The 22,838-nt window shown below is 33.5% G+C and overlaps 1 protein-coding gene across 1 annotated transcript in view; it reads left to right on the forward strand.

The window, feature by feature from the left end:
- The window catches only part of LOC125065942 (guanylate cyclase 32E-like), a 158,524-nt gene that overhangs the window by 89,232 nt on the left and 46,454 nt on the right, over window positions 1-22,838 (forward strand). The window contains exons 9-12 of the mRNA XM_047673802.1: window positions 7,315-7,467; window positions 11,232-11,369; window positions 16,348-16,602; window positions 19,079-19,216. Of these exons, the coding sequence (XP_047529758.1) occupies window positions 7,315-7,467; window positions 11,232-11,369; window positions 16,348-16,602; window positions 19,079-19,216 (684 nt within the window). The remainder of the gene's footprint in view (window positions 1-7,314; window positions 7,468-11,231; window positions 11,370-16,347; window positions 16,603-19,078; window positions 19,217-22,838) is intronic.

Raw genomic sequence — 22,838 nt, forward strand, 5'->3', positions numbered from 1 at the left:
AGTCTCAACAGAGTGAGTTTGTTTAATGCAAGCAATAAGACTTACTCCTGTCATCATCTCATGACTTTTTTTTTTTACATTAACAGCCTGTGTATTTCCCACTGCTGGGCTAAGGCCTCCTTTCCCTTTGAGGAGAAGGTTTGGAGCATATTCCATCATGCTGCTCCAATGTGGGTTGGTGGAATACACATGTGGCAGAATTTCGTTTAAATTAGACTCATGCAGGTTTCCTCACGATGGTTTTCCTTTACCGCCGAGCACGAGATGAATTATAAAGACAAATTAATTACATGAAAATTCAGTGGTGCTTGCCTGAGTTTTAACCCGAAATCATCGACTAAGATGCACGTGTTATAACCACTGGGCCATCTCGGCTCTGTCTCTCGGCATCATCTCATGACATCTCTGTACAATATTTAGGTAAAATTTGTACCCTTTACTGAGGGATTTAATGAAATAGAACAGAAATGCTCTATTTTATTACTTTTCTTAGTTCTGACGTCAACATTTATACGATGAAACGCTATCGGAGCACAATTTCGAAAGTGTTTTGTTAGATGATTTCATTTTCATGTAATATTTTATTCACAGACCTTCCCTTGTTTTAGTTTTATTGTATTAGTAGATTTACTTTATATGAACCGTATTCGGACCGTATTAAATAATACCCTTACTCTTGCACATAGAAATATATCAATCTAGCCAATTTTATATAAACATACTTAGTAAAACAAATGATAGAGTTAATTAAATTGAAACGGATCAAAAATTAAGTTACTATTTGATATGAGGCTGCGGGCCCATGCTCCTTTCGTTACTATATACACGTCCCGTACGAAAATATGTTAATTTTTCATCCGTCTGTGGTCAACTTGGTATATGGGGTGTTAAGGATAAATTTTACGTGCGATACATATTATTATAATAATTGAATACGATATATTTTTGTAAACAGTTTGCTCTAAAGTATAATTAGTTGAATATTCAACTTGGATATTATGTTTCTCATTGTAATGGGTTGGTATTTTAGTTAAAAATAATTTATGTGGGCTCCCAAGCCCATTTCATGAAAATAAATCTGCGATTTTAATTTTATTTTATTTATTTTAAAATTATATCTATTTTTGTATGTATTTATATTTGTAAGGACAAAATATATGACATTTTTAGTAAACACAAACTGCAGTTAGGATTTGATATTTTTACTTATGTTCTAAAACAATACAAAGTACTTATATAACGATTTTTTTTACGGACTGTAAATAATATATTTAGGTTTTTGAGTCAGTACAAGTTTTTATATAGAATCTTTGAGCTGGCAAACAAAAACCACCTTTACTTACTCTAACATTTCATTAAGAAGATTGTAATCATGGAAACCGAGGTATTTAATTAAGACTTTCTTCAAAGCATATTGAAGTTCATACATATGAAAAGTTTGTAATAAAGCTCTTTCTATGCATGAGGTATTTCAAGACTATATAAAAAAAAAACTTGAGACTACCTTTATTAAAACTTTGGTCACCAATACGCAGAACTCAGATACACAAAAAAAATGTGACCGTGAGGAAATGTGAAACGTAATTATGGATGGTTGATATAATTAAGAATTAAATGAAACCAATTAATAAATTAGGAGTAACATAATGAAAACATAGAGCTTGTGATGATTTTTCCTATGTGTGCAGTAACACACGAAGTAAATCTATGCTACACGCGCCACTCACACACAAGTGAGTGAGGGGGTTAGAGGGCGTTATGCTGTTTGCTGTCAAAGCACGACTCGGTCTTACTCCTTGCAACCAAGAAAAAAACATCGTTCCTCATGTTTGGACATCGTGCACGTTGACTCATGATCTTAAGAAGTTGTGATCATCGTTACAATTAAAATTTTAGGCGGCAGTTTTATTGTTATAGAGATAATTATATTTAAAAAAAAATCAATATCCCCCATACGTACTTTTGGGCCGTCATTTTAGAAGACTATTCACTCGTTCGGAAAGTAGATCATACCAAAAAAACTGTTTAGAAATTCTGTAGTTAGTATTTTTTACACGTCTTCGCAAAAAAGTGTAATGTTTTTAGTGTATATGTATATGAACTTACTTCACCATAACCTTAAAATTCCTGAACGTATTTTTTTGTGCTTGTGTTCATATCCATCCTTGTATAAAGTAAATAAAAAGCAAGAACAATAAAATATATGCCTTGAATAAAAATAACAGTATTTTTTATGTGAAAAAGGTATTTAGAATTATTTAAAAAAATCACAGACGAGATGTAAAATTAAATTTATCAGACTTTAACATATATAGGGCAGATAAAGACATCCTTTATCTGCCCTATATATGTTAAACTACTTTTATGACGCTCACTCGCTCTTACTTCAGTTGAATGGAAATCGATCGACCTTGAATGGACGGAATTGAATGTCATAATTTATTTTAGCTATTTTATGTGAACGAATAACACTTGTGGTCGATATTTACCGATACCTTTTTTAAGACCGAAACCCTCTATTGTTACGTATTATTCAGATGTGGCGTGATGTATAACCTAGACATTTTTTGTTATAACCAATTTTCTTGTGATTTATCGGCTTTTTTAAATTAAATTTTTCAAAGGCAGACCTACGCCCCTACCATTGAAGAACTGATTTGTCAGCCTTTTGTTAACGCATATCGCACCAATGAGTTATCATTGGTGCGATATGATAACATTAATAATAATATCCTTGTTTTGATTATTATAATAAATATTGACACAAAAACAAGAAATTCATGTAACGTCAATAGTTTAAATGTAAGGCGCAACTGCAAAGCGTTGAATATAATTATATAATAAACTAAAACCTTTTCTGAGACGCTCTGCTATTTCTAGTATAAGTTATATATATTGGCTCAATATTTTTTTCAGTTAGGCATTACAAAATAAAAGTATAACTGTTGATGAATATCGATAGATATACGTATTTTATTTACATACGTATTATTATATATCATGTTATAATTTATCACCCGTTATATATTATATTACTTTATAAATATTTTTAATTTGGTAAATCTAAACTTGCTCTACTTCTTTAATTCTTCTAGTTTAGTTTCTGTCACAAAGGTTGCCAAAGAAATCGCTACTGCGATGAGGCCGTGTTGCTCTCGTAACCTCTGTATATGATTGTATTATATCTGTGATGTTTATATATTGATTTTATTTGCAATAAAGTTTGTAAATACATAAATAATCACTCCAATCTCACACAAACTCAAATCAGACAAGCAAAGAGATGTATTCTCTGTTTTCTTAACGCTATCAAAAAAATTATGTCATTCGGATATAACGGATGGATCTGGACTTTATTATATAAGAAATAATTCTTATATGTGTAATAAAGGCGTATACGCTATGGACCATTTTGTGATTGTATTCTTTACGATTAAATTGTTATCTTTATGGCCCGTATATGCGGAAATGTTTCTGGGCAAGCAAGACTTTTAGCCGCTTTTTCTTACACGTATCCGATGAAAATATATGACACGAATATCAACCAATACTCGTGGTGGAATTATGACCGTCAAATTTACCCGAAGACAAGCAACCTTAGACAATAATGGGGAGGAGAAATTTTCCCTATAGACCGAGTACAGCTAGACAAATTTACTGGACGGCAAAACTTGGCTGTCGTACAACTTGTAATCAGGCGTTCAGTAAAATACCGGTCCAAAGCATCTTGAAAAAATAAATATAAACTACACCAGTAATCATGAACAATTCTTACACCTTCTATCATTCAATTTTTCGTTGCATACGTGGGAGTAGGGAGCGACATTCCAATAGGCTTAGAGCATCCAACCTCTGGTTTTGAGATTATCCGCCCCTGATTATGAGATACTTACTAGTTGTTACTTTTAATTGTATGTCCCTCGTATATAAACAGTGGATTCAATTAATTGCAAAAACCTTTAACCTGAATAATTTCATCGTATAATTTTACGTACACAAAATACGCGTAAATATATTTAAAATTTCTCGTTGATATGACATAAAGTTGATTTTACGTATAATTAAGGTTTATGATAAAATAATCTGCTGATATACAGAGTAAGAGCCGAGAAGGCTCATGGATAAAAGAGGTCAATCTGAGCTGAATTGCGGGTACAATTCTGGACAAGTCTCACTGGGGTTTTATGTGGTCTGGTTTGGAGAATTAGTGAGCCAGTGAAATTACAGGTACAAGGGACATATTACCCTAGTTCAAGGAGGAAATCATCATTATGGAGAGGCTTTGGCGATGTAAGGAATGATTAAAGTTTCTTACTGTGACGATATCTATGGGTGGTGGTGACCACATACACTGGCCTATTTGCCAATCCGCCTACTTAATATATTTTTATTATGGGTTATACGTGCGCAATTTTAGAGTATACAACCTGTTATTGTTTATATTCTCGCACTGGGTCTAATCTATGTAGATACACAGAGAATATTCAATAATAGAAAACATAGGGTAGCCAATCACTAAGGTATAATAGTTGGTCATAATGATGATTTCCTCCTGGAAAAGTTTGGTCCCAGTGGTCATTGTTAACGAAGAATAGCCAAATGAATATATTCCAATGCGAATAATAAAGAAAGAAAAATAATAAAGATAAATAGATATTTCACTCCCTACCTACTCCTTCACTCTCATAACCTAATGGGATGGCGATCAGATATGACAAGGAGAGTTCATAGTCAGGAACAATCTCTACATGCTTTCCGAGGCATTTATTCCACGAGAGTGTTAACTTTCATATTTTGAAGTGTGACTAAAAGTCACTAATGATTATTTATTACACGACCCGGGATTTGTAAAATTAACCTTGGGATCTACAGCTAACAAACGAAAAGGTAGTTAATTATTGTGGACTCATACTAATCCACGATATTTTCATTTATTATACTCGTGTTGTACTCGCTACTAGCAATTTATCCGCCTCTAACGAGTCACTTAGCGTAAACACGCCATTTTTCTTCAGCACATTTCAAAAGTATTTTTATTCGACTATAGCTAGTTTCAGATTTAAAATTGGTAGGACATTTTTATTATACATAAAAACTTCAATTTAGATGTGATCTTCAATTCTTCAAAAATACATTATTTGTAGTAATCACAGTCGCATTACGCTTACTTAAAGATTGACAAATTAAAATCAACCATTTCGGTGAAGAAAATATCATTTTTTTCTTGTTGGAAAAAGGCATTACGCGTTTCCTTCACGTGAAGAGGAAGGGTATGTAGGACTCGACACGGGCGAGTTACACCGGAACACTTACTAAAAAAAACAGCGGTTCTCCGCCTCTCCGGTAGGCGCCAAGGGATCGCATTCGCAAGCGACCGTGACGACCTAACGGTTGGCTCACCTATACCGGTCTCTAATTTCAAGGATTGATTGCGAATCTGAGGTACTGAGCCCCAATAGTTGCTACAGCGCCTATTTAGGCGAGTGGAGAAAGTGCTCTTTTAGCTCTTTTTCCTTTTCCTTGGTCTTCATCGGTGGAACGGTTCTGCAGCAGCGTCCTCTTCTCGCTCCCGTTGAGCTGCCTCTTTCTGCGATATGACGTTTCGCAGAAGGAGCACATTTCCGACAAATTGGGGCATTGTACAGCGCCATTGACCTCACTACACCAGCATAGAGTCACTGGCAAGCGACTCTATGCTGGTGGCACTGCTGCACACATTCGGTAGGAGGCTTTAACGAGCTTCGGGCCGAGTTTGATGCTGTGCTGCTAATGCTGCCCGAAACTCCATCAGCCATCCAGGTCCAAATTCTTCATCAGGGCCTATACCTTGATCATTGTCCCCTGGACAGTGATAGGGGTCCTCTCCGTATACCGTGGAAAAGGAGGACCACCGTTTTCGATATGGAGACACTCAATTCCAGCATTTCCATCCGGTCAGAGGTGAGAGTTGTTCCGACATCGCCAAGGTGGGCCGCGTCCTAAAAGTACCATGTAACACAGTAAGGAAAGTACGGGAGCTCTCAAGAACCAATCAAAACCGACGTTCCACGGGTTTGGGCCGAGAACCAACCCCTGTGGAACGCCGCAGCCTAAGTTTAATTTATATTGGTTTCATATTTTTTCAGTTATGGACTACAAAAAATGTCTCCGTTAGTATAGAATTGTGAAGATTCTCAGTCTTTGAATCTATATCAAACATAATTTTGTCTGTCAATTGTCGAGAAAGAATTACGTCTTTTGATATTCTTTTACAAAACAAGAACGTGTCAAAGTCACGAGTCTTAAGTATCGTCACTCTAATTTCTAAGATTCTGCAATATTATTCCTTTACAAAAACATTTATATTTGCCGTGTCTTCTAGATATGATAATATTGTAATCACTCATCACAGAGTAAAGTACATTTTTCTTCATAGAATCTTTAAAATTTTGTATTGAACCATTAAATCGCCACTTCCAATACGCCCTTGTGAAATCACAACATAAGTCCGGCTTCGCAGAAAATTCTGCCTACACACAAGGTGGCTGAAGCCAAAGCCTAATTTAATAATATCGAATACACATACATTATATATAATTTCTAGTTTAAGAGTTTTCTGTTTATTTACATTTCGTTTAGACTACATGTCAATGAGGTTTCGCGGAATAACATCTATTTGAGCCACTGTTTTGAGCAAATACTCAAAAACCACAATGTCTCTAACGATCTTTTGATGTTAGATTCCCTCATATCAACATTTTATACAAAACATCCATGTAACATAATGCCTTTTCGAATTATACATTTATTTTATATAGATTATTTAAATATCGTTAACGTAAAATAATAATTCTCGGATGACTTTTTACATGCAGTAAATTTCATCTACACAATTATTTTCAATGAATATATTTTGACGTTTTCGTACAAGCGATCTAGTTATCTTACACAGTTGCAAATATCATATAATAAAAATTATGGATTTGTTGCTGGATCGGAAAAAAATAGTTGACATATCATACTCTCTTGTCTCGAAAAGCATTAGTTTCCTTTTTCATCATACGTGTTTTGGGCCCTTCAGAACAGAGAGTATACCTGTGGCAACGCACACGCTTGTGCACTTATAATAGTGTGCATTTGGCAGTCTGGAAGACTTCAAATGTCAGATCTGCTAAATATTTATGTGATGTTTTCACGCACATAATTCTATAGATATGTTACTTTTATATATAGTGTTATATTTTATGTTATATAACAATATATATAATAAACTAAAAAATAGAAAATTTAAGACAAGACTTTGGAAAATGTTTTTAATAATTTGTATTTATTTAGGTACCTATAGAAGCTGCACATCTCTACGATGCTGTGATCCTGTGGGCACGCGCCGCTTCTGCTGCTATGCGCAACGGCCTCCCGCCGACAGATGGCGCTACACTTATGAAACTGCTCAGACCGACCACGTACACATCACTTCAAGGATTTGATGTAAGTCGTTATAATATGATATTACTTCTAACTAAAATTATGATCAAGATAGCCTAGCGGTTAGAACGCGTACATCTTAACCGATGATTGCTGGTTCAAACCCAGGCAAGCACCACCGCATTTATATGTGCTTAATTTGTTCTGAAGAAAAACAGCGTGAAGAAACCTGTATATGTCTAATTTTAATTAAATCTGCATGTGTATTCCACAAACCCGCATTGGAGCAGCGTGGTGGAATATGCTCCAAACCTTCTCCTCAAAGGGCGAGGAGGCCTTAGCCTAGCAGTGGGAAATTTACAGGCTGTTAATGTGACCAAGTCATGTTTCAGATGCGCTTATATGATTTTTATAAATAAGATCCTGAGTATTTTACTTTAAATCCACGTTAATCGTATGTATTTGAAACATCATTAATTGAGCACAGCAATCATAAAAGGTAATTTGTTATCTAGGTCATTAGTTACTCATCATAATTAAGTCACGTGTTACTTAACATAGGACTTGTGATAAATTTTCAATGAAGAATGAAGTGAATATTATCTATATTAAAAATCCTATATTATATCTTTATAAATTATTGAACTCTCAATTTACGCACGCAGATGCTTGATTCCTTAATACACACTTACCAATCATATAAAAAGTCGTTGACCCCACACTTGAACAAAGTACGGAACTCTTTACAAACCTTTTAATTGTTACAATAGCGATAACATTTAGTGCCGTTTTCAGTAATAATAATAAATATAAAATAATTGGAGATGAGTTTGCGAGCCTTACGTATCATAATGAATATAATTAACACAATTAATCATATTAATTATTAAATGAGTCAGACCAATTTTCCATGTTATCAGAATCATGTATTTACTGCACACATTGTATTGACGCTTGTTAGGAAAATGGACGCATAAATGTTTTCGTTGTTTGATTGTTAAGGCTCTTCGCAGTTCTCTATCTAAAGTACCATACGGATGCATTCTGAATAAAAATGTAAATAAATTCCGTCAATCAATCGTCGTCGTTTTTATTTATTATTTTTAGACATACGGGTATTTGGGCCAGCTGATGGAAATTGGTCACCAACGCCCATAGGTATTCACACTGTAAGAAATATTAACCATTCCGTACATCGCCAATGCGCCACTAACCTTGGGGACTAAGCTGTTATGTCCATTTCTAAGATTCGGATTCCGGGCTGATATGGATTTTTCGCCATAAAAAAACTATAGCTTTTATCAGTCCAATCTATGTTTGGACTTAGGACCTCTGGATCCCCTAGAAAAATGAGGCAATCACTTGGCTGTATGTGCATCATTGTATTGGAATTATTATCTACAGTAACTTATAATACGAATATCGTCATATCACTAACTAAACAGTACTGCATCTTTACTAAATAGTAAATTGTTTAAATAATTTCATACACTAAAAGTATCCTTTGAAAAAAATACTAACATTGATTATGCAGCTGAGCGCACCAAGCGATTTTTCTATTACGTTTCTGCTTTTCAAGAAGTTTAAATGAGCCCGGCTCCAGTCTGGCGGGCTTAGCTGTGACCTGGCACAGTATTCTAGTTATAAGTTCTTACCCTATATAAATAGGAACTAAACATCCTCGAAACATTAAATTATTACCTACTGTAATAATAATATATTTTATTATATAGTAATTAATACTTGGGTAGGTAACCCAAAGGGGATTGCACAAAGCCCTACTAGCCTGCAAGCAAGCCCGTCCTGCTACCAGGTATCCTAATGCCAAACGACAATATTTTGTCTTGTTGTTTTACGATTGGAAGGGTGAGTTAGCCAGTGTAACTACAGACCTAATAAAGTAGATTCCAAGTCTGATGGCGCATTGGCGATCAAGGAATTTTTAAAACTTCTAACGGCGCCAATGTCTATGGACGGCTTTGACCACTTACCATCAGGTGCCCAAACGCTTATTTATGTCATTGAAATAACAAAATAAATAAATATAATTTATACTTTATAGCACAAGAATAATGTAGTAGTAGCTTCAAGTAAAACAAAATATATGAGTCATTAGTTATAGATAACCCGATACATACAAACAAAGACAAATTAATTTTTTTTATAGTATAAGTATAGACTATTAACGAAAATCAATATTAATAGTTATTATCACAAAGATGTTCTAGATATTCGATAGTGTAAATTGCGAGATTTATGCAAAAGATTTGACGGAGATACGGTCGCGGTGAACATCTATATTGTACGTTTAACGGTAATAGTAATTTTCGCCACATTACATTACATTACTGCATCGGTTAATAAAGCTTTTGGAGAACTGTTGGCAATTCTACAATATAATTTGATGTCGGTCGTCGTCGGATGGAGCAATGTATATTTGTACATTTTGTATGTATTGTATAATAATTTGTATTAATAATAGTCACGTTGTGAGATCATCAGACTCAAATAACTTTGTTTTATCCATGCATTGCGTATATGTATATATCTGTGTGTAAAATAACATATCCTGACTGACTGATTGACTGATTCATAATCGCAGAGCGTAAACTTTGGTTAATATAATATAAGGATAAACGTAGTATCTTTTTTTTAACATGTAAATCCTAAGATTTACCAAGTGAATGATGGTAAAAGTTCGAATCCCACTTTTTTATGGACATTTACCATTCATAATCGGTAAATCTTAGGTTTTACTGGAAAATCTTAAGATTTAGCGTAGTTCGAGCTTTTACAGTAACATATATATATATATATATAAACTTCGTTGCCATATATTATTGTACCGGTAAGAAAAAATACGTTGTTGATTAACAATGTTCTCTACTCTTTACTACTCTATATATAAATATAGAGTAGTAATAAATAAAATTCTTGATTTTCTTTTATCCATAAATTACGATTTTTCATATCTGTCAGGTGCTGGTTGGTCACAATTTTTTAATTAAGTACTATTCTACTAAGTATATTTCCTATATTCGGAATAATATAGTGTGTAAGAATGCAATAAAGTGTAATTATATTGTTTTTTATAAATTGTGATCTGCCCGCTTCGCTGGTCATTAAATGTATGTATATCTATGTGGAAGGTGCTGTTGCAACAAACAAACAAACAAACAAACAGACACTCACGTGGATGATTGTGTGTACATTAATTTTAGTTTTTTCTTATTCTCCTGGTATAATGAATATGTGAGACTCTGTGCTGTGTGTACTGGAACTCTGAAAATCCAACAGTTCCAGGCCTCGTTCCCCGTATTCGCTTTTATTGATTCATTTTAATGTTCTGCGCTCCATCTGAATTTTGTTTTATAATCTAGACTTAACAACCTTTTAAGCAACGTTCTAAAACATTTTAAAAGCTTTAATAGATTATCGAAACTTGGCAAAAATGTATTTTATGTTTAGCAGTGCATTAAATCCCTCAAGTCTAAAAAAAATAATAAATAATGCCTATTACTCAATACAAAATTATAATATACTCATAGATAAAAATAACGGAGATAATATTCATACGCAGTATAAAACAGTCGATTGTTCTAATTTCATTTGCGACATCTCGGTGAATACCGCAGGTTTCTCCCCGAAAATAATATTTCTACTATTCGGCTCTTTATTTTCAATTTAGCTCTGTAAATGATTGATTTTGATGTCGTAATTAAATGACTGTATATGAGTCCAAACAGGGAAATGTAGCTCGTCATTGAAAAAAGAAAAAAAAGTAGAATCTGATAGGAATAATAATCTGTTGTTTTAATCTTGTTCAGGTGAATATGGACAGCGCTGGCGACGCGGAAGGAAACTTCTCAGTTATAGGAGTTGTAGAAGATTCCAATGCTCCAAGTGGGTGGAGTGCTCAGCCTGTTGCTGCGTTTCGATACACCAACTCTACTGATTTACTTCCTGTGAGTAAAATAATTTAAAATCATTCATTCATTTTGAAGTTAATAATTCGTGCTATTCATTCAGAACTCACTTTATTTATATATCAATTGTGAAATTTTGAAAGCAGAATAACGGTGACAAGCTGTTTTGATAAGTATAGTCTTATTTTTTTTTAATTTAATTTATGAAAATCTATGAAAATCATTCTCATCTCTCATATCATTTTCTGAAATTTCACGATCATGTTCTGTGGCGAATTTCAAGCTTGTATTAACAGAATATCTCAACAGATATGATTCATTTGTGATCATACGTAAATTATTTCAACCGATATTTCGATAGAATTGTATCTGCCCTAGGCAGAATATGATCGGATTAAACCTGTTCGAAATATATAAACAATGGGTGTTCTGTTAATCGTTGAGTTTAACCCACAGCTTACACCTGAAATTCAAGTATGCATTTGTTATTGGTTTTGCTGGGTCTTTAGGGATAACATTTTGAGAAAGGCTAAATATGTCAAAATAATTCTCTATAAACATTAATTCGAATACACGCAGAACAAGTGACGTTATCTCCGAACCCTTGTCAGATCACAAGAAGCCGTTCCCCACCATTCACGGTCTTTTAATGTTTAGTTTGTTGCTGAATCTCGTTCTGTAAAATTTCCAACGAATATAATATAATTGGATCTGTCCACAGTTTTATTTTGTATGTCAATAAAATAATAATTTGATTGTATTTCAATCCAGAAATAGTTACTATAAAGTCGTCAACAATAAAACAAATCGGACGAACAGAAGTTGAATAAATGTCGGTTATAATTGCCGATTTAAAATTTGAAATAGATACTAAACGATTATTTGAAGAGAAGTTATAGCTACCGTCTAATTTTGCTTTAAATACTCTTCAGTGTAATAAAGTCGATAAATTTAGAATTACTTGCCATAAACCAAAACACTCAGATGGATTAATATTGAATTTGTTTGTCTTATAAATTATGAGTTAATTCTCACTTTATTATAACTAAAAAAAAAAAAAGTTCAAAAATGATTTAGAATCGACTTGATATAGGTTTTAAAATATTGTAAACCTATTCACTCAAGAAGGCATAAATTATCGTATAAATATTAATTATATAATCAAATTTGTACTGATGTGAAAACTTCTTATGGGATGGTAAACCGCTTCGTTACGTAACGCGTTACGGCGCCAGTCTGACTTGCTTACGGCAGTGGTATGCCTGGCTTCGGAATACTAATACCGTCATACCCGTCATACAGTTCACCTAGTACGGAGGGTAATATTCATCGAACTTGAGTTGCTTAGCATTGCTTTAGTTAAATTACATTATATTTTTAATAACTTAGAGTTACATTTTCTATGTAAAATAATTGTTATATGTATTTATTGTAAAATTTTAGCACTAAACTAAGCTGTTAATGGATTAAGTAAATAAAAAAAAAAATTTATGTACATTATTTTATTTATTTACACAGAATTTAATGTACATATTCAAGAATTGTAGCTAAGAATAAAATATATTTTATAATCAAGAAAATATTTTATTAATAAATAACGTTTACTTACATTACTCTTATCATATTAATATTCATAAAATTTTAGTAATAACCTAAGCTTTTCTCAAGTCAACACAATTTCAATATTAAATAGTTCATCTTATCATTTCTGTCGGGCGTCCCGATACGTACACGTATTTTTTTTATCTGTGCTTACGTTTGGCGGCTCACGCACACTAAGACATTTCGTAAGTACGAGCGTCATTCAATTAATACATGCTAATACTTTAAATTGAACGGGCTTCGTGAGTAATTGATAAATACGCTTTATACTTATATAGTATAAGTAGCATTATATGTCATAGTGTGGGATATTGCAATTAAATTCTGTAACCTGCCCTAAGTGTTTCTGGGGTTTCAGGGCAGCAATCTATCTATTTCTTACTTTTAGCACCATGAACCACAAAGTTAATACATCCTTATGTAAAAAAGTGGAGAAGGGTTGTCTTAAAACCTCATGTTATATTTAACTCATGTGTTACATATTCTACTATCAACCAATACTTAGTAACCGTTCCAGTATGTGGGATCAGTGATCCTGTGTGTTTTGGTTGCGAGTACAAGGAATGTTTAAAATTTATCACACAGGACGATGGTGACCGCTTCTCAGGTGGTCAATTTTTTAGTCTTCCGACCTATGTTAAATAAAAAATTATAATTGAAAGTTACATTCCCACGCGTCATGCGATCAGCTGATTAAGTTATCTTCAGTGGCGTGATTCGATTGGTGTTCGGAATTAACAATAAAATTGATGATAATTCTGATAATTCTGTGTCAATTTTAATTGAGTTAAAATTGTACTTTAAATCGACACTTTTAGCTCCCACATCGACCGATTGTCGCATACATTTTAGAATTAATTAGTTTTAATAAAGTAATGTAATGGGCCGAGATGGCCCAGTGGTTAGAACGCGTGCATCTTAACCGATGATTTCGGGTTCAAACCCAGGCAGGCACCACTGAAATTTCATGTGCTTAATTTGTGTTTATAATTCATCTCGTGCTCGGCGGTGAAGGAAAACATCGTGAGGAAACCTGCATGTGTCTAATTTCAACGAAATTCAGCCACATGTGTATTCCGCCAACCCGCATTGGAGCAGCGTGGTGGAATATGCTCCAAACCTTCTCCTCAAAGGGAGAGGAGGCCTTTATCCCAGCAGTGGGACAATTACGGGCTGCTTATGTTATGTTATGTAATAAAGTAATTTAAGTAATTTTATTTAAGATGCCGAAACTACGGTGCCGTCGTACTTAATTAGTGCGGCGATTCACAACTTAGTACACAAACGCAGCTTAAATAGCCTTAAACTTCAACTTGCTGCTACCACAGATAGTGGCGCTCCATAAAACATACTTTTGTCAAAAATATTTTGTGATGAACCAAGATTTTTTTTACTTTTCATGAATATATAACAGATCTAGATCACACCAATTCTAGTGGAAACTTCATTTACCGATAGTAGCTTAATGTTTCATTAGCCTTGTAAATTACTATTAAAACGTGCTTGAATTATTTATATTTTGATAAGCGTTCTCCAGTTTATTATTATAAATTTACTTTTAAATATCAACAACTATCAACTATATAACTAACTTATAGTGGAGCAAGGTTTTCGCATCACTGACTTTTTTCGATACATTTAAATAAAACACCATATATTTGCTATGTTCTTTAACGAAAGGCTATTAGACTATTATCATAAATATTCAATTCGAATTTCATATTATATTAAGAGTTTGTTTAATAAGTAATTAATTACTAATCAAACAAACTAAAGTCCTATAAAATCAATTTAGTAGGAACTTAAATCAACTTTAGTATAGTATTTTCGTCTCGTAAAATCAAATAGTGGGAACTAAATAAACTTTATTCCTATAAACTCAAACGGTAGACGAAAACAAATCAACTTTGACAAAAAGGTCTCGTTTCTATTGATAAAGTCACATCACACGAAATGAACCAATTTATTTAAGACCAATACATTATAATATAAGCAATTATGACAAAAGAACAAAAACAGTGTATTCGTTATAAATAAAAAAACACACATTCGCAAGACGAAGACCCGATTTTTATCTGGTAAAGAAAATCATCATTTTGTCTGGTTCTAAAGTAGAGCGAATATACAGACAAAATTTGATAACTTATGCCATTTCATATTAACACCTTATACCTCAGCAATTAGTTATAATTTTGCGGTTATAGTAAACTGCGGTCTAATTGGATTATTGCCTTCGTTAATTAGCTATTAATAGGTGTCAGAATGCTAAGATCCTTTATGCTATCTGAGTATTAAATCAACGTGACACAATAGATGATGGAACGTGTTGTTGTGTGTTCTCTTTGGTTTTTTTAAGGCATGATAGAATGTGGTCACCAATGTTCATAGCCATTGACCCCGTACACCGCCAACTTGGGAGCTGAGATGTGAGATATGTCTCTTGTGCCTGTGGTTCCATTGGCTCAATCAACCGTCAAACTGGAACACAATTTTAAGTGTAATTTTTTGGCGGTGAGAAAATAATGAGTAGGTAGTACATACCCAACCGGGCACAAAATACTACCAATAAGTATATATTCCGCAATATTATTTTACCACACTCACTTCGGCCTCCAATTCTGATTAATATTAGTAAAGTAATTGTCATAAGTGACATAACTTAAACTATTGTGATATTTTTTGTAAAAATAATAGGTATATTTCTATAATTTTGTTTTGGTATATGGACATTCATTATCATATTTATAATCAGTTTTCGAGACCCAATTCGAGACTATTTTAATTAAGTTTGTACAGTAATATTACCATATTGGTAATGCCAGTGAGATTCCAGTATTTTAACAATAATTTTATCTACAGACAGAAATAGTGACAAATCGTATATATAAAAATGGATAATAGAAATCTATTATATCTTAAAAATTTACTCGACTGTACCGATTTATCTACTTCGTGTCGTCTCCGTCCTACGTGAAGAGAATAGGAGATATATTCCGCGGACTGATCGCACAACTAAAAGCCATTGAAATAATAATTGAATTCAATAAAAATCGATATTAATAACAATGTACAGATTAATAGACTCTACTCTATTTGATCAATGAAAGTTCTATGGTGATCTGACTGTTTGTACAGCAAAAATATATTATAGTTCATAGGAATTATTTACATTAAGGAACTAAATATATCTACCACAAATCTATTCATGACTCCCTGGACTTATTACCTGGTTGTAGAATCGCTATCAGCATTTTTTGATAACATTATAATATTGGAAATTTCGATCATGTCGCCAAAAAATGAATCAGTCTTTGTCACCAGTACTAACAACAAAACGGAGTGTTTTTCATCATCGTTCAGACGATAATCTGACGTTGGTTCATTTTATTTTAAATGACAATTATTTATGTCGTAGGAATTCGTTGGAGGCTCGACCATTGCGTGGATTGGAGGAAAGCCACCTGATGCAGAACCGGCTTGTGGGTTTAACGGGAGGAAGTGCTCATTGCCCCATGACCCCGTAGTGCTGTCAGCAGCGGCTGCTGTCGCTGCTGCTGCGATCCTGGCTGCAGCGCTGCTGGTCCGTCATTACAGATATGAACAAAAACTAGCTTCCGTGCTATGGCGAATAGAAGCAAAGGATTTGACATTCATAACGACTTGTAATAAGGTATGTAGGATACAAGACGAACTAGAATTTGGAATATAATTATATTATGCTATTAACTAGTAAATAAAATATACAAGATTAACATTTAGAACTACCAAATTGTATAGAATAAGATTAGTATTCTGTCTTGTAAGCACAATTAACTGCCTATATTTATTATATACCAGTGTTTGAAATTTATCAGATGTCTATCGGTCAAAAGTCAACGTCCTTTAAATATCATCAGAAATTTAATATCGAGAATATGTCCTATATCGGCTCGTAGCTTATAACGCTAGAGAAAATACTGACCTACATTATGATGCCGATATGATATTTGACTTACAGTATGAATAACAGTTGTTTACAAAATATTTGTTTAGTATATCTGACATCTCATTTTATAAGCACGCAGTGACGACTACTTCTACCTCGTACCTAGCTTACATTGCTGTATTTCCGGCTCACACTTCCAGGGTTCACAACCTAGGAAAAGTCAATTAAAAATATTCAGTTATTCTAGCAAGAAATTCTGAATCAACTCGAAGATAGAAGTTGGCAGTTATACAATCAACACTGGTTTAGGAGTTTGAGCACCTTATTGTAGTTAATGTAAAATGAAGATTTTTTTTTTAATTTATCCCAAACTTTAAATGAACTACTATACATTATAATCGGGATAGAGTTCTAATTGTAACATTCGTTCCCAATGTTTAACTTTTGTTAGCAGGTTTGCTCATGCACCGAATAACAATCAACTTATATTGAATTGTTTAGAATTAATTTAACTTTGACTGATTATGTAAATACTGTATACACATGAAATGTTGGGCCACAAAATTGATGTATAAAATTGTATGTACATTAATATAGGTATAAAATATCAGCTCAGTTTACAACTGATGAGCAGAGGCTCGCAGGAAAGTAAAATAGCAAAATTCAAGTTACGTGGATTCGTTTTTTTTTAGTAATCTTTACCGGATATCTATACCCTATAAATGTGAAAGTAACACACACATATCATAATTTAATAGTAAATTATTTAAATAAAAGTTTTTTAATGGTTTTTTAACAAAGTTTTTACTTTTAAATTATCGCTTGAGAGATTTCATATAATTAGATGCATCATTGTTGCAAGACCGTTTATCAGTTAATTTAAATAGTTTGCCATTCAGGCCTCGGTGCGGCCTCGCCGAGAATTGGGTGATTGGAAGTATGCGCCACTTATTTTAAGCTCCTTCTGCCTTACGAAAAACAGTTTCGGGTTAAATTTTGCATTTTCTTTTGATACTCATATAGTAGGAAAGCATAAAAAGCTTAGTCCGCCATCTTTAGAAGTCCGCCATATTGGATTTAGAGTGACGTCACTTAATTTTTCGATTTATTCTCCGAACCCTTTCATTTGATACCCATATTGTAGAAGTATATAAAAAATAACTATTCCGCCTATGTTATATCTTGAATTTAGAATGACGTCACATCACGACACAGATTGTCATCCAAACTAAATACGTATACAAAATTTCAGCTCAATGCTTTAAAATTAAGTTGCAAATTTCCACCCAAACAAAATTAACAAGGTAAATAAAAGCTTTTAAATAAATTGAATTGGTACAAACAAACAACAATTTTACCTCCTTAGTATAGAAAACGAGCGTGAAAGGAATTTTGTTTATGAAACGAAAGATGGTTTACGGAACGGAAAGTAATACCTACAGCCTATTATTTTTCGAGACAAATTCAGTTACTGCGCGATATATCTGTAGCGTTAGTCTGAAATTACAGTTTACGCTAAAGGTTTTATGAAACTCACATATCATCAATAATATTTATATCTTCCAATTGAAGAAGGAGAAAAGATAAACAGACCTGAGATTTGCGTGTTATGAACTAATTAATGTATTTTTATTTATAATAGAACACTATTTCACTCGACTATTTATATATTTTTATTTAAAAATCAAAAGTGATAAGACTTTTAAAATCTCGACCAATGATATTGCGTAAATTCAAGGTCAAACTTTATTTTTCCTTATTCTTTCTGTGATTGGAATAGTGTGTATTTTTGTATTCTGGTAAAGAGTGAGTGGCCTAGTGTACCTACAGGTACTGACCAATATTGGTGGAAACGGTTAGTCATTATTGTTTATAGCGCCAAGTAATTTACCAGCCTGCATACTTATTTTTAATATGACAAAAAAAATATATTTTTCACTTCGTCGTGAAACGTTTAAAGGGATTTCTAAGACATTTGACCTTAAGTTATCTGTCATAACATGTGATATGTTCATTTTATGATCTTATATATCCCACACAAAACAATTTACATTCTTTATCTCGGCTTTTCTTGGTATTGGATATCAAGAGCGCTAATTAAAAAATATGTTTCGTAATTTTAAATCATATCTGAAATAAAATAAAATGTCTTTTATGATTTCAGAATATTGTAAATATTAATTCTTCTCTAATGATAAATTATATAATATGTTTTATTTAGGATTCCGTGCCGCAAGAAGTTGACAAGAAACGAGCTCATACGACTATAGCAACGTACCGCGGTAACATCGTCGCCGTCAAACGCCTCAAGAAGAAAAACATAGACGTCACACGAGCTATTAAGAAGGAACTTAAACAAGTAAGACTAAACTTAAATTGTATATGACGGAGAAGCATGTCCCGGCTTGTTTGTTTGAATGTCCGGGTTTGGATTTCTATCCATCCTCGAAGGTGTGAAATTAAACTCAGGAAATATTCTTCTGATTTATTCCAAACTGAGAAGGTCTGGTCGCTCCGACGGCTCGAACAAGCTTCCCGATACCGGCAAGCGTTCGGCCTTTTATAACAAAATTAGGTGGGGGCATTATTCACTCAATATAACAACTATTTATGGACGGTAAAATATTTCAGACTAATTTAACATCTTAAAATTCACAAAATATTATTAATTTAATAATCAAACAGTTTTCAATTATTAAAATAATTACTTTCGGGCACGTGGTTTTCTTAACTATGTGATTTTCCGCCGACATATACTTTAACAGTATAGCTATTTTGAAAGGAGCAGAACTGATATGGGATATTGAAAATAATGGTTAGTAAGACTTAGTTGGTCACTAAAGCTATAGACGATCTGGTAAGGCTCGCGGCAAGATATTCGGCTGTTGTGGTGATCTTTGGGAGAGGCCTTCGTCTAGCTATCGTCGTCTTCGGCTGAATTGGTAAAGCTATTAATTACTAATGAGAAACTCAGACCAGATCACGTCCGTCAAATATTAGATAACAATACCATAATTTATTAAATTATAAAAATAAACTATCAAGGTTTCTCACCAATCAGGTTTCAGGATACACGCATATTGCGTATCATCCTGAAACCATATTCAATATTTCATGAATGACAAACGAAGTGAGTTCTTACAGAACAGCACATTTTGCTGGAGTTACAGTTTTCTGCAAGTGCATCTGAATAAGCACTATCCACTCGTCAGTTATACCGGTAATAGAGCTTACACAGACTATTTCGGACGCGCTATTATTGTTATATTTAGAACCGGCAAGTATAAGACTACATACGATTTGTTGGTTAAATTGACTTCAGTTATCTCATATATTAATAGCGTAAGCCGATTTTTGTCCCAGTGATTATGGAACGATAGCTGCACATAAAAACGTCTCTTTTTGAAGATATATAATACTATGTAAGAATCATTAGCATTAGCATTAGCAGCCCGTAAATGTTCCACTGCTGGGATAAAGGCCTCCTCTCCTTTGAGGAGACGGTTTGGAGCATATTCCACCACGCTGCTCCAATGCGGGTTGGCGGAATACACATGTGGCAGAATTTCGTTGAAATTAGACACATGCAGGTTTCCTCACGATGTTTTCCTTCACCGCCGAGCACGAGATGAATTATAAACACAAATTAAGCACATGAAAAATCAGTGGTGCCTGCCTATGATATTATATAAGTTGATTATGTAAGAATCAACTTATATAATATTATGTACGAATATACTAATGCAAGGATAAAGACTGCAAAGTAAATACAATTAAAAATTTGAGAAAATAATTAAGTATATTTGTTAATGCACACCAGTAATTTAACTCACGCCGGTAAGTTAAAGGGTATTCGTGGGTTAAGAGATCTCTAAGAAAGATGACGCAATTATTTAGCCCACACGTGCGATGAATGTCTACGTAGCCGATTTTTTATGTGTAGTACTCGGTTAAGGTGAGCCTGATCTAACATATGTATAATAAATTATAAATATATATTTTATGGTACAGGACAAGCAAATGGTCCTCCTGATGTGGTCACCATCGCCCATATATATAGACACTGAATTTTTTATTTAACCATTCTTTAGTTGGCTCACTCACCGAACCGGAACACAACAATACCATTGCTGGTCGTAGATTATCTGAGTGAGAAGTAACTACTCAGAAGGGCTTGCTTAAAGCCCTACCGCTAAGTAAAATGCTGGCGGCAAAATTGTAGTATTTGTTTAAAAATATTTCTTGAGAAAACTTCCATTATACTTCGACTCAGTAGGGGTTAATAGCTAGTACTTTTAGAATGTTTTTATTGATACAAGCTCTTGTCTGAAGCGAGGAAAATTTTCCCGTGTTTTTAGAGTGCCATTGCTGAAATATAAAAAATGATATTAATGAATAAACAAATAAAATCATTATATATTTGTATGTAATGAAACTTCGGCAGAAGTTTAAATTGTGTTTATAAATCATCGCAATAGAATAACTTTATCGGTTAGAAGACTACTTTCATTATTAGCCAAATTTGGGCATATATACCAGCCGGCGGTGAGTGGTCATCACCGCCCATGAACAATGTCACTGCAAGAAATATTACCAATTATCTACATCGCCAATGTGAACTTGAAAATTTTGGGAATTAAGACGTTATCTCCCTTGTGCCTGTAGTTACACTGATTACATCCTTCAAACCGAAACACAATAAGAAATTGATGAATACCTACTCAAAGGTCTTGGACAAAGCCCTTCCACCACCTATACCATTCCTGGTCATGAGCCACAACTCATATTAGGTTACTTGGATACACTGCGGATACACTGCGGTTGGTGGATATATTTATATAAGACTTAGCAAACTATAAAAACAAAACAAACTATGAAAACTTTTTAACTGTTGATACTGATGAAACATATGCATAGAAGTCGTGGACAGTAAACAAATTAACGGGGTCATACATACGACGGACGACGATCTAGGAAGATTTTCTAGGAAAAATAACATATTTTATAATATTTGTAACACATATTGCATCGAGTTTTGTAATAAATTAATTACTTCGTTTAAAAAATAAAAACAACTCTCGAGAGGTTTGTAAATAAATATATTAAAAGAAAAATCTTGTTTGCAACTTCAAATACGCCACCTTCTACGAAAATTTACATTTGGACCTACGACGCGACGCCTTAAGAAAATATTATTACATATTTATGTTTATTTAATTTTAGAAATAAATACTTTTTTTTTTATAAATTGAAATGTTAATTTAAATCGAATTGCCGTTCTGCAAGAAATCACCCTGTGTCTCACTTTTTGATAACCAAATATACACAATGTGCCTGTGACGTCAACGCATTAAACGCTATTAATATACGGCAGGTTAAGACCAAACAAAAAAAAAATCAATCAAATACATTCATTAACTTAGCCACAAGACATTTTTTTTATTTCATTGATTTACAACCGATAACCTTATCGGAGATATTGTTACATAAATACCATCGGGTCAATAAATTACGTCCAAAATAGTTCAAACGTTGCCGTTCCGAATTATTCACTAACAATTTATTAACATAAAGTAATGCCGGCTGAGGTTAAAGGGGACTGTGCGGGGAGCGGGTGAGCGGGTACGTCCAACGCTCGCGCTGTACGTAGCCATTTTTACAGATTATTGAACTAATTTTGCAAATGTTATTTTACTACGTTTTTAATTTCAGTGTGGATTATTTTGTTCGAAAATTTAACTTCGGCATTATTCACCTATTTTTTTGTTGTTGTGAATAATATCATAAATATATAAGCCTTATATTACCTATGACGTCGGCGCCTCTTTGTATACGGGATACGAGTCATTTAGACATGTCTGTCGACTATCTTATATATTAACAGCGTAAGCCGAGTTTTGTCCCTATATCATAAGACGATAGCTGCACGTAGGAGATTGGTTAAAGCCTTAGTTTGATGAGCTCAATAAAATAAAATTAAA

This window comes from Vanessa atalanta, chromosome 8 (assembly GCF_905147765.1).
Source record: "Vanessa atalanta chromosome 8, ilVanAtal1.2, whole genome shotgun sequence".
Lineage (NCBI taxonomy): Eukaryota > Metazoa > Arthropoda > Insecta > Lepidoptera > Nymphalidae > Vanessa > Vanessa atalanta.